The sequence below is a fragment of the Lepidothrix coronata genome, unplaced genomic scaffold (assembly GCF_001604755.1).
Source record: "Lepidothrix coronata isolate B3197 unplaced genomic scaffold, Lepidothrix_coronata-1.0 Scaffold372, whole genome shotgun sequence".
In the NCBI taxonomy this organism is placed as follows: Eukaryota; Metazoa; Chordata; class Aves; order Passeriformes; family Pipridae; genus Lepidothrix; species Lepidothrix coronata.
Genome location: NW_016690552.1, coordinates 129,972 through 142,542, shown reverse-complemented (window position 1 = coordinate 142,542; position 12,571 = coordinate 129,972). Strand labels below are relative to the sequence as shown.

Here is a 12,571-nt window from a genome sequence, read left to right as displayed (position 1 = left end):
GGGACGCGGGGCGCGGGCAGGAACGGGGGCACCGGGACGGGGCACCGGGAGAGCCCGGCAGGACCGAACGGGGTGCGGGGACCGGACCGGGCTATGCGTGGGGATTAGGACGGGGCGCAGGGGGTGCGGGACGGGGCGGACACCTTAGGGATGCCGGTCCCGAATGCCACGGGCGGACCGGGCCGGCGGAGCACCTGTACGGAGCGGACCGGACCGGGCACCTGAGCACTGGCACCGGGTCGGGTCGGAGCGGGCACCTGAGCACCGGCACCGGCGCGGAGCGGGCGGGCCGGGGGCGGGTCCCCCGCGCCCCCCGGGCCGAGCTCCCGGTTCCGGTTCCGGCCCCGCTCACCTGCGCGCGCCACCGCCCCCGCCCGGGGGCACGGCCACGTGACCGCCCTGCCACCCAATCAGCGCCCGCGCCGGGCGGAGCCCGGATGTGGCGGCGGGACCGGAGCGGGCGGGACCCGCCAGGACCCCCCGAGGTCCCGATCCCCCGGGACGCCGAGCTCCCGGGACCCCCGGCACCTCTCCCGGCTCCAGCCGCGGTCCCGCCCTGCCCGAGGCCCTCCGCCGCAAGCCCCGATGCGCGGTCCCGAGCCGAGCGCGGCTGCAGCCACAGCCCGTCCGCGGCTCCTACCGGGACCGAACGTCCCAGTACCGGACATCCCGGTGCTGGTGCGGGGCATCCCCTATCGGGGCACCGCTGCCGGGTGTGCTGTACCGGGGCATCCCGTAACAGTGCAGGGTATCCCCCGTTGGGGCATCCTGTACTGCCGTCCGGTGTACCGGAGCCGGCCGGCCTGTACCGGAGCATCCCGTAACGGTGCCGCTCATCCTGGTGTCGGAGCGGGGCGTCCTGTACCGGCGCCCCAGCCGCGGCGGCTACCGGCGGGACCGGCAGGTGGAGCTCCCCGACCGGCGAACGGCGCCGGACGGCCCGGGCCGGCCTGAGCTCCCGCGGGGCAGAGCCGGGCACCGGGCACTGCCGGGCACCGGGCACAGCCGGGCACCGGGCACAGCCGGGCACCGGGCACTGCCGGGCGGGGCCGAGCGGTCCCTGCTGGCCTCGGCACTGCGGGAACCGGGAACCCCGGAGGCTGCGGGAACTGAAGGTCCAGAGCCGCCTGGGTTTCCCGCACTCCGAGAGCCCCGGCACCTCAGCGTGCCCGTGCCGGTGTCTGTGCCGTGCCGTGCCAGTGCCGTGGTTCTGTCCGTTTGTTCCCGGCGCCGGCAGGTCGGTGCGATGGTGGGGGTCTGGCTGCACATGCCGAGCTTTCCCGTGAGGGATGGCGGCTGCCCCGGTAGCTCCCGCAGGTCCCGCCCTCGCACCTCGGCCCGGGCAGCGACACCGGAGCACCGGATCCTTTCACACCCGGCTCCAGCGGCTCCCAAACCCACTCGTGCTCCCAGCTCTTCCTTGGGCTGATGGTCAGTGCAGGCGGCCCAGAGCCGGCTTTGGGCCGGGGGGTCTGTCCTGAGGCTGGGGGTGACCCGTGGGGTGGGGGAAACTGCAGCCAGGGGGACCCCCAGAGCAGGCTCAGGTTGATGGGGGAACTGGGGACCTGCAAAGGGAGTGGGGGGCACAGGGAAGGAGCCTGATGCTGGTTCCACCGGGCCGATGGAGACGCGATTCCATCTGTGGGAGCTGCAGTGCAGTGGCGGCAGGATTCGGGGGGGGCAGGGGGTCCCAGGGCAGTGCTGCCGTGCTGGGGGTAGGGCCTGGCCGAGCCCCCATCCCCGCGGAGCCACCGGTGCCAAACAGCCGGCTGCGGCCGCGGGAGGGAGGAAGTGGCTGCTGAGCCGTTGCTCCGCACGCCGTCCTGGAGCCGCGGCGGTGGAGGGAGGGCTGGAGCCAGGGCTGTGCCATGCACCGCACCGGCACTGGCACCGCTGGACCTGGGGCACCGAGGGATGGGGACAAGCCAAACCCAGCCACGGTGGCAGAGGCTTTGTCCTGGCAGTGCCGGTTTGGAGCATCACGGCTGGCAGAGGCACGTGGCTCCTCATGCCGTGGTGAGGCCAGAGCTGTGCTCGCTCCGAGCCCCCACTCCAGCCCCGTGTCCTGCTGGCTGGGGGCTCCAGTGGTGGTGCTCAGCCGAGGGGGTCACAGTGCTACCGCGTCACCCGCACCAGCAGCCGCAGTGACCCCCCAGCCCAAGCCCCTGGGGGGGTGGCACATGGAGCGCGGGGCGGTGGGGTGGGACCCCCCACACCCGGCTGCGCAGTGAGGAAGCGGAGCTTTCACAAGCTGGGGGTACACGTGACACAGGGAGTGCAGCAGGAGGAACCAGCAGTGGCCCTGCAGCACGCCAGTCCCCCGGCACAGCCCCGGTCCCCCGGCACAGCCCCGGTCCCCCGGCACGGTGGCCATGGCACCTTGGCTGCCCACCAAGGAGGAGAAGTATGGCGTGGGTGAGTGGGGGCTGCAGGCGCTGGCCCTATGGGGGTCCCTGCTCATCAGAGGGGTGCAGGGCAGGCTGAACAGGGTGCTCAGGGTGGGGTGACACTGACAGTGCCCCCTCCGGCTGTGGTGGCAGGTGATGGTGGCTGGGCAGTGGCACTGGCAGTGCTGGCCCAGTGCCAGTGTGAGGTGATGTGGGGAGGGGGCCGGGTCCCAAGGGTGCTGGCGCTGGGTGGGCCGGTGGGTGCAGGAGTGAGCGGGGGGTTGGCAGGGGCTGCAGGGCTGGTGATGGGTGGCCCAGGGGACGGGGCTGAGCAGGGCAGGTGTGTCAGCAGGACCCACATGTCCAGAGACTGCAAGGCTGGTGTTGGTGGGGATGGGAAGCACTGGGGCACAGCACTGGGGTGGGGGCTTGGCACAGGGTCCAGCCCTCCCCGCCAGGCTGTGGGTCTAGGCTCAGCCTGGCTCCTGAGGCTCTGGAGGAGCCCTGACACACTCCAATAATTTGCCCCAGGTCCCAGCTGGGGCTTTGTTCCCACTTCAGTGTCCGTGATGGCAAAGCCCTGGGCTTTCCTGTTCCCTGCAGCACCTCCAGCTTGGGCTCCCTGTGCCCTGCACCAGCCCCAGGCACCCCCGTTCCCTGCAGCACCCTCAGCTTCTGCTGGCCCTGGCAGCTCTGTGCCTCTTCCCGTTTCTGTTGGGGGCTGTTTCCTGCACCCTCCCCTTGCAGTGCCAGTGGCACCAGAGCGAGCGTTGAGCCCTGCAGGGCCCTGGGCAGCACCTGAGCAAGGGCTGAGCTGCTGTTGGTCCCAGCTGGATCAGGGTCCTCGTGGGGAGGGCAAGGTGGAGGGAGGGGTCGCGTGCAATGCCCGAGTGCAAGGGACTCTCCTCCAGTCTGGGAGCCAAGCCAGGGCTGCCTGCACCAGAGCTGTCCCTGTCCCCGGGGCCAGAAATAACGACAGGGACAACCGCAGCCCGTCTGGGGCAGGAAGCGGTTGGCCACCAGTGCACTCCTGTCCCCACCGCCTTCCTCCCTGGCCACCAGCTCCGCTGTGCCCACACTGACCTGGCCCTGGGCCACCAGCCCTGGGCAGGGGCTCAGCTGGCACTTGCCTCCCCGCACTGCTTGTGCCAGGAGCAGGACCATCGGCACACAGGGTGTGGGTGGCAGGCAGGGGGGTCCCGTGGGGGACCCCTGAGTGCTGGAGGAGGGGGCTGGAGGCTCATGTTGTGCCTGGCCCTGTGTGGGCTGTGCCACAGCTCTCCTGGGGTGCGGGGCTGGGGTGCTCGGGGGTCTCAGGCTGTTTGTGGGGCTGGTGTTCTGCCCCATCTGTTGGGGCTGAGCAGTGCCTGTTGGGGTGCTCTGCCCCCCCTGGGGGGCTGGCTGGGGGGTGCAGGTGCACAGGGCCTGAGGGGCTGTGCTGGTGCCAGGGAGGGACCCCAACTCCCAGCCCTCGGCCCCTCTCCCTGCAGCCGTGTGGAACTTCCCGGGCACCAAGGAGCATCACCTCCCGCTGCAGATCGGGGAGACAGTGCACATCCTGCAGGCCTCCGAGGGTAAGAGGGACCCCCGGAGGTACCCCAGCGTGGGGGTTTCTGCACCCTCCCTTGGCCCCCTGGTGGGAGCCGGGACTCCCAGCCCGGCCGACAGGGTCCCCCTCCCTCCCCTCGCAGGTTGGTACCGCGGGTACTCGCTCCGAAACAGGGCTGCCCAGGTAGGTGAGCGGGGGGCAGGGGGAGCGTGGCTGTGGCTCGTCCTGTCTGTACCAGGGGTCTGGGGGAACAGGGGGACGTGACCGGCATCTCGCCCTGCCTGTGCTGGGGGGTTGAGAGGCCGCAGTGGGCACAGCTGGCTGGAGCCCCCAGCCGTGCCTTCCCAGAGGGATGTCTCCCAGCTCGAGGGTGCCAACAGCTCTGACTTCCCAGGGCATCTTCCCGGCATCACTGATCCGGCTGAAGGGCGCCGTGGTGGAGCACCGGGGGTAGGTATGGGGCACGGGCAGGGGTGGTGGGCTCCATCCCCTGCCTGGCATGGGGTCCCCACAATGCCAGGGGGCTCCAGGGGTCCCTGTGCCTTCCTTAGGGTGGAGGAGAGCGTGGTGCCCGCCGAGATGCCGATGGTGCAGGAGATCACCACCACGCTGCGGGAGTGGGCCACCATCTGGAAGCAGCTCTATGTGGTGCGGGCTGGGGGCCAGGGGACCGGGCGGGCCGTGGGGCAGTGGGGTGTGTGGTGACCCTGCAGTCCTACTGCAGGCCGGGCAGATGGAGCGGTATGGGCAGGTGAAGCGGATGATGCAGGAGCTGATGGAGCAGCGCTCACAGCTGCTCTCAGGGACACTGCCCAAGGACCAGCTTCTGCGGCTCAGGAAGGAGGTGACCGGCAGGATAGACTATGGCAACAAGTGAGCATGGGACAGGGCACAGGGACCCCGAATGTGCCCTGGGCACAGGCTGCACGGTGCCCGGGTGCTCCCTCGGTGTCCCTGTCAGCCTGGCTGGCTGTTCCTCTGTCCCCATCATCCTGGCTGTGTGTCCCTGCAGCACCCTGTGTCCCTGCTGTCCTGCTGACTGGCTGTCCCTGTGTCCCCATAATCCCAGCTGGCTGTCCCTGTGTCCCCATCATCCTTGCTGGCTGTCCCATGGTGGCTGGGGACAGTGAGTGTGCCTGCAGGTGCACAAGCCACCTGGCCGAGGGCTATGGCTGATGAGCCGTGGCTGGGGCAGGAGTGTCCCTGGTGCTGCCTGGCTCCTGTCCCCTTGCTCATTTGGGTCTGTCCTGCCCCCTCAGACCCTGTGTGAGGGCAGGTGGGTCCTGGTGGGACACAGGGACCCGTGTCCCCCCAGGGTCCTGCCTCACCCCATCCTGGCCTCGGCAGGATCCTTGCGCTGGACCTGGTGGTGCGGGACGAGGATGAGAACATCCTGGACCCCGACAGGACCAGCGTTATCAGCCTCTTCCAGGCTCACAGGAGAGCAGCACAGACCCTCACCCAGCGCATCCAGGAGGAGACGGTGAGGCTGGCACTGGCCCCACACCTGCCGTGCCCAGACCCTGATGTCCCCCGTGCCAGGGGCTGTGCCAGGGGCTCAGCCATGGGTCCAAGCCATGGGTCTGAGCTGCCTCGTGCTCCCCAGAGCCCGCAACCAAGAGCACCAGGCCACAGCACCCATGAGGCAGCTTCGCCCTCCCACAGCCTCTACCTGTGCGTCCGCAACTTCGTCTGCCACATTGGGGAGGAGGCGCAGCTCTTCATGGCACTGTATGACCCCAGCGAGCAGCGCATCATCAGGTGGGGTCCCGGGGTGCAGGACAGACCCCTGCCCCCTCTGTGCCAGGTGCCAGTCCCACTGCTCCCTGTGATGTCCCCCGCTTTGTGCCACGTTGCCCGCTGGTGCCCACTGGAGCAGCCTGGCTCTACGTGAGGCAGTGGTGAGGTGACCAGTGGGCAGCAGCTCCCCACAGGCTGGGCCAGTCCCTGTGCCGTGACTCGGGACATTGGTGGGATGAGGGGTGTGTGTGGTGGGAGCTGGCAGGGGCTCTGCTGTCCCGGTGCCCACCTCACTGCCAGCTCCTCCCCCCTCACCTGCCCCGCAGCGAGAACTACGTGATCCGCTGGGCCAGCACTGGGGTCCCCCAGGATATTGAGCTGCTCAACAACCTCAAGGTCGTGTTCACGGTGAGTGCAGACCCCCGGGGGCTGCACTGCTGCTCCCCACCTCTCCCTCCTGCAGAGCTGCCTCCACCCGCAGCGTTTCAGGGCCCCCAGCAGCAGGCACGGTCCTCCCGTGTCCCATGAGTGGCTGAACCCCCACCGCTCCCCCTGCTCGAACAACCCCAGCCCCTGCACAGACCCCAGGCCTGGCACCGGGACTCAGGTCCCCTCAGGGTCCCCTCCCGGTGCGGGTGCTGGGGTTCTCGGGGTGCCCCATCCCCGTCCCTCGCCCTGCGGCACCCGCTGACTCAGCGCTTCGGCTGCAGTGCTGCGCTGACCCCCCGGGACGGAGCGGAGCCATCGATATGCAAAGGAGCCGGGAAAATCGGTGCTAATGAGCAGCATCAGCATTTCGGCTCTGCTCCCATCCCCCGGCGCTCACCCACCTCCAACTCCCGCTCTGCTCGCTGCTGGTGTCCCCGTTTGTCCCCGCGCTCTGTGGCATGTCCCTGTCCCTTTCCCCAGCACCACCAGAAAGCTCTGCCACAGGGGCAGCACCCTCAGGACCTGACACTCCCCGGGTGCCCGGAGCTGGGGTGCAAGGCCACCCCACCATCCCACACCATGCCAGGTTGCCCCCCTCTCACTAGGCTACCTGGCCCAGGGTGCCCTGTGGGGCCATCATTCTCCACCAGCCCTGGCATCAGGGCTTTGGGGCTCCTGGGGTGTACAAAAGCCCCCAGGACAGTGGGGCCAAGTGCCTGCCAGCCAAGCCGCTCCATGGGGCACAGTGCAGGGGGACATCCCGGGGCACTGGGAGCAGGGACCTGCAGTGGTTCTGTGCCCACTGGTTCACCCTGCGCAGACCTGGGCACCCCACGATCAGCTGGCGCTGGTACCGGCACGTCCCCAGCAGTGCTGCCGGGGTCACACAGCCCCTGTCCCCCAGGACCTGGGCAGCACGGACCTGAAGCGGGAGCGGCTGTTCCTGGTGTGCCAGATCATCCGGGTGGGACGGATGGACCTGCGGGACACCCACAGCCGCAAGCTCAGCACGGGCCTGCGCCGGCCCTTCGGCATCTCAGGTAGGGGGGGTGGTCCGTGGAGACCCCCAGGGCCACCTGTGACACCACCTCGGCCACCCCCCTTGGCCACCAGGCTCCGCGATGCACCCGGGCTGCTCCCGCTGTCCCTGCACACAGACCCCAACCCCGGGCTGCTCCCACTGTCCCTGCACACAGACCCCAACCCCGGGCTGCTCCCGCTGTCCCTGCACACAGACCCCAACCCCGGGCTGCTCCCGCTGTCCCTGCACACAGACCCCAACCCCGGGCTGCTCCCGCTGTCCCTGCACACAGACCCCAACCCCGGGCTGCTCCCGCTGTCCCTGCACACAGACCCCAACCCACTGTGTGCCCAGAGCAGCCCTGCAGAGCCTCCCTGCCTCCACCTCCCCCCATGATCCTGCTCTGGGCATCGATCCCTGTGGATCATTGCTGGGAGATGACTGATGTCTCCTGGCTCAGGGCATGCCAGAACCACAGTCAGGGACATCTCCAGGGGAATTATGGACATGGCAGTGGGTACCACCACCCCAGGCAGAGGGACCATCCTGCTGCCCTGTCCTGCCCCAGTCCTCATCCGTGGGCAATGGAGAGGCTCTGGATATGGCTTGTTTTGTCCAAGATCTGTCCCAGAGCTCTGAGGTCACCTGCAGTGACTGGTTGGTGGCCAGGCCATCCCCAGAGGCCACAGAGGGGACACTGGACTCTGGTGTGAGACCCTGGTTCTGACTCTGCCCTGTGCTGGAGGTGATGCTGGTGTTGCTCAGACCCCCAGAGCATTCCCCATGGGTGAGCTGTGCCAGGATGGCAGGTCCCAGCTGGGGGAGCAGGTCCCACCTGGGTTGACAGGTCCCAGCCATGTCATCAGCACATGTCCCTCATGGAGCCAGGCGGGCTTTTCCCTACCCAGAGCCCACACAGCTTGGCAGGTGCCAGAGAGGTCTCAGTGGGGCAGGAGGAGCTCCCTGTAGGGCACAACAGGGACACTGTCGGGGGCACAGGTGATGCCGTGGCTGCAAGACAGGACAAAGCTCTCCTGGGTGCTGGCTCTGGAAGGGTTTGGCATGGGAATGGGACCTGGCACGGGGCTGGGGGTGCTTGTGCCCCTGCAGCCACCCCTCAGTGCCATCTCTGTGTCACTGCAGTGATGGACATCACCGACATCACCAAGGGGACGTGTGACAGCGACGAGGACAAGCAGCACTTCATCCCTGTCCACCCGTGAGCCCCATGGGCGGGGGGGAGCGGGCAGGGGGGCAGCACTCCAGGGCCTGGCTGGCACAGGACCCTAACTGCAAGGGGACAAGAGGTGTGAGGATCAAAGAGAAAAGGTTTTTCCCGTAAATATGGCTTTTCCAGGGTGGCTGCTGACAGTGATTTTCTTCACAACATGATCCGGAAGGCAGTGGAGGGGAAGGACATCAACCACAAGGGACAAGGTAAAGAGCCTGTGTCCCCAGTGTCTCCTGTGCCCACTGTGCACTGTGGTGGGGAGTGAAGTGAGACCCCTCCCCAGGCCATCCACCTGGCCCTGCAGCTGCTGCTTGTGCTCAGGGACCCACCTGCCTGCACGTGGGGCAGCCCTCAGGCCGTTTCCTGCAGGGCTGGGGACTCACTGCGGTTCCTGGCTGGCCCCTTGAAAAGCTGCTGTGGTCCCCACAGGGCTCTGGGTGTCCCTGAAGATGCTGTGGGGAGACCTGAGCCAGGTGCGGAAGGACCACCCTCACCTGGTGGATCGCAGCACGGTGGTGGCTCGCAAGCTGGGCTACCCGGAGGTCATCATGCCAGGCAAGTGGGGGGGCGAGGCACCACCCCGGGGATCCCTGGGGGTCCCAGCGTGGGCTCAGGACCTGGCTGATGGGACTGTCCCCCCAGGTGACGTCAGGAACGACATCTACCTGACGCTGGTGCAGGGTGAGTTTGACAAGGGGAACAAGAAGACACAGAAGAACGTGGAGGTGACTGTGTGTGTCTGCGACGAGGCGGGAAGTGTGGTGCAGGTATGGCAGATGTGGGGCAGGCCCAGGACTGTCCCCTGTGTCACCCCACCTCGGGCAGAGCCAGCAGCTCCTGTAGCACAACCAGCTGGAGGAACCCCTGGAGCTGCTCAGAACAGAGATCTGGGAATAGAATAAAAGTGCTGTGGAGGGATAGAGAGAAAATCATCCTCCCCTGGGGACAGCCAGAACCCTTGGCCACCTCCAGTGCCCAGGCATGACACTGCAGAGGCAGGAGTGGAAGAGCTGGGGGCTGGCAGAAGGGCAGGGGGCTCAGAGCCAGGTCATCCCACCCTCCTTGCCTCTCCCCACGTGTTCCCACATGAATTCTCACCTGGCCCCTGAGGAACGGGCTGGAATTGTTGTGGGCCTGGCTGGACTGGTCTGGGGGCACAGCACCCACCTCCATCTCCATCCTGATAGTGCCCTCCCCACAGGGCGATGGAGGCCAAGCCCTGACATGCCCAGGGGGTCACAGTCCCTTTGGAAGGGGCACTAGGCCTGGTGGAAGGGGATGGGGACACAGATACCTTTCGCTGCCCCTCCAGATACCTTTTGCTGCCCCTCCCACCTGGCGGGGAAGGGACAGCTGGAAAGACATTCCAATGCCAGCTGGGTTATGGTAAAGGGGCACCTGTGCCAGGAGGTGTGGGCAGGGGGTCTCGGGGGTGGTCCAGGTTGGCAGGGGGTGGAAATCCTTCCTCCCTGCAAGCTTGTTTGGGCTGACCCCGAGGCGTCTCCTCCCGGCAGAACGTGATCCAGGCGGGCGCGGGGGACAGCCCCACCAGCCACTACCGCTCCGTCGTCTACTACCAGCAGCGGCACCAGCGCTGGATGGAGACTCTGAAGGTCTGGGGAGCCCCAGGGGGTGGGGCCCGGGGTGGGATGGCCCTGCAGCCCCCCCAGGCTGTGGCCCCCGCTCCTTCTGCACCGCAGAATCCCACTGCTGCAGGGGGTCCCTGTCTGGGCTGGCTTTTTGGAGGCAGTCCTTGGTCCCCATGTCAGGGAGAATGGAGATGCTGATGGTGTCATGGCACGACTCCTGGATGGAGACCCAGAGTGACCAGCAGTGCTGAGTGGGGAGTCCCAAATATGGGCACGAGCAGCCCTGCCCAGCCCCCAGTGCCCCCAGCTCAGCCTCACTGGTTTATGGGGAAGGATGTGGGGCTGGTTTGCAGCAGTGGACGATCCAGCACAGCCCTTGCCCGGGCACAGAGGGGGATTGCCTGGCTGTGGGCTCAGCCTGTGGCCCCCTGCCCTCAGCGGGGCATACGTTCCCCCTTAGATCGCTGTTCCCATCGAGGATGTCCACAGGACCCACCTGAGGTTCACCTTCCGCCATCGCTCCTCCAGTGACTGTGAGTGTCCCCTGCTCTAGGCCTTCCTCCATGGACATTCCCAGAGGGGCTGCAGTGGGGGTGGGCTGGGACAGGAGGGTCCCATGGGGCGTCCTTGCCTCGTACCATGGGGGGTACATCGTGGGTCCTCCGAAATTCACGCAGGTGACAGAAGCCATCACTTAGCCCTGCCTGCCCCAGCCCTGCCTGCCCCCTCCCTGGGTGTCTCTGGCTGCCGGGAGGGCAGGACCCCCCTCAGCACTGCCTTTCCCTACCCAGGATGTGTCCCCGGTCCCCTCTGCCCCCCCTCAGCTCTCCCCTGTGTGTCCCCCCAGCCAAGGACCGGAGCGAGCGGATTTTCTCCATGGCCTTTGTGAGGCTGATGCGCCCCGACGGCACCACCCTGCGGGACGGGGAGCACGACCTGGTGCTGTACAAGGTACAGGGGGCCACAGAGCCCCTGGAACGGGGGGGCTGCAGGACGGCAGCGCTCCTGGGGCCAGAGTCCCCATCCCTGCCCCTGCCCACGCTGCTGTGACGGTGGCACGCATCCAAAGTCCCCGAGGGTTTCCAGTGCCCCCCTCCCTTCCTCCCTCCTTGTCCTCACTGTCCTTGGTGGTGGGGGCTTCCTGCACGCCGTGTCTCCAGTCCCTGTGCTGCTCCCCTGGAATGACAAGTGTTGTTTGGGAAAAGGTGATTTAAATGTTTGTGATGGGGAGGAAACGTCCCCGTGGTGTGGCTGCGCTTCACCTGATTTCACCAGCCCTGGCACTGCACTCGTTTGCTCCGAGAGAGCAGAGGGAGGGCGTGGGGAGGGAAAGTCACTGTTCATTTGGGAAAAACGCAGTCGGCTCCGATGTGAAGGGACCCAGAAGGCGCTGCCGCCCTCGCCTGGTGTCCCCTCCCTGCACCGGGGCCAGCCGTGTCCAGGGGAGTGGGAGGCATAAGCCGGGCCCTGCTACCCAGGGGAGCTCAGGGCTCTTACCCCACATGCCAGCACTGCTTTGGGGTCTCTCCCCGGCCATGGGGCTCCAATGTCCCCGGGGGATAACCTGACCCCCCCACCCCTGGGCTGCTGCACTGGAGCCCTCCCTGATTTTGACAACGTGACCATGTTTTCTCCAGGCAGAGCCATGCCCCTTCCCAGGTCCTGCATCTCTTTGGGATGAGCTGATCTCCTTCCACCTGCTGTGGCAGCTGGGGACAGGGACAGACCATGCTGTTCCTCCCCAAGGCTCCTGCACATTTGAAATAATTATTGTGTCCCTCCTCCCAGCTTTTTTTTGGGGCAAAAGACCCAAATTCTTTAATGCTGCTGTGGCCTGCAGCACTGGCTCTGGTCCCTGGCTCTCCAGGGACTGTCCTCTCTGCAGCAGAGCACTGGGCACCTTCAGGACCTGCAAGTGCTGGCTGTGACAGCAAGATCAAACCCTGCACACCCCTCTCCTGGGAGACCAAGCCCCCCCCACTTCCCCCCTGGGTCCCTGTTCCCCTCAGAGGGCTGTGGCTGCCCTCCCTGAACCACCACATCCTGCCCCACTCCATACTCTCCCCAGCTGACTCCAGCTCTTCCCAGAAGACACTGGGGCTGGATTCGGGGAGTCAGAAGCTATTTCATCTTTTCATCTCTGTTTGCCAGAGGAATGTGAGTGACAGGCTTTTAGCTGGGCTTTTAGCTGCTCAGACCTCTTGATCTCCGGCTGGTCTGAACTCCAGCCAGTTTTCCCTGCACGGGCTCAGCCCTGGAAGGAACGCTGGGCTCCTGCATGTTGGCTGCTCACTGGGTGTGCTGGAGGGGGAAAGCCAACAGCAAACAGCTCTTTCACCTTCATCTGACCTTCAGCAGGAGGGGTTTCACCCTGCGAGGCAGCAGACAGGGGAGGATGGATGTTCTGCTGCCATGTGTGAGCTGCAGCTCATCACTGCACGTCTGGCCAGCTCTGGGCATCCTCCACGTCCCAGGGTGGCCAAAGAGCAGGGAAGGGTCACCCAGAGTCACCCCAGTGAGTCCTTCTGGACATAACATCAATTACATTTTCAACTTAGAGTAGGGGACTCAGAAACAGGCTGGTTTGTGGCTGTGAAGGCCCCAGCGTGCTCATGCAGGTGGGAG

The 12,571-nt window shown here is 66.7% G+C and overlaps 1 protein-coding gene across 1 annotated transcript in view; it reads left to right on the top strand.

Annotated features, from left to right (window-relative positions):
* Positions 1–2,157: 2,157 nt before the first annotated feature.
* The window catches only part of LOC108509570 (dedicator of cytokinesis protein 2-like), a 49,763-nt gene continuing 39,349 nt past the window's right edge, over positions 2,158–12,571 (top strand). Inside the window, exons 1-17 of the mRNA XM_017839070.1 lie at positions 2,158–2,415; positions 3,878–3,961; positions 4,079–4,119; positions 4,331–4,386; positions 4,488–4,584; positions 4,661–4,809; positions 5,284–5,419; positions 5,543–5,697; positions 6,003–6,084; positions 7,010–7,145; positions 8,270–8,345; positions 8,484–8,563; positions 8,787–8,912; positions 9,000–9,124; positions 9,872–9,970; positions 10,407–10,479; positions 10,794–10,897. Of these exons, the coding sequence (XP_017694559.1) occupies positions 2,373–2,415; positions 3,878–3,961; positions 4,079–4,119; positions 4,331–4,386; positions 4,488–4,584; positions 4,661–4,809; positions 5,284–5,419; positions 5,543–5,697; positions 6,003–6,084; positions 7,010–7,145; positions 8,270–8,345; positions 8,484–8,563; positions 8,787–8,912; positions 9,000–9,124; positions 9,872–9,970; positions 10,407–10,479; positions 10,794–10,897 (1,662 nt within the window). The 5' untranslated portion in view covers positions 2,158–2,372. The remainder of the gene's footprint in view (positions 2,416–3,877; positions 3,962–4,078; positions 4,120–4,330; positions 4,387–4,487; positions 4,585–4,660; positions 4,810–5,283; positions 5,420–5,542; positions 5,698–6,002; positions 6,085–7,009; positions 7,146–8,269; positions 8,346–8,483; positions 8,564–8,786; positions 8,913–8,999; positions 9,125–9,871; positions 9,971–10,406; positions 10,480–10,793; positions 10,898–12,571) is intronic.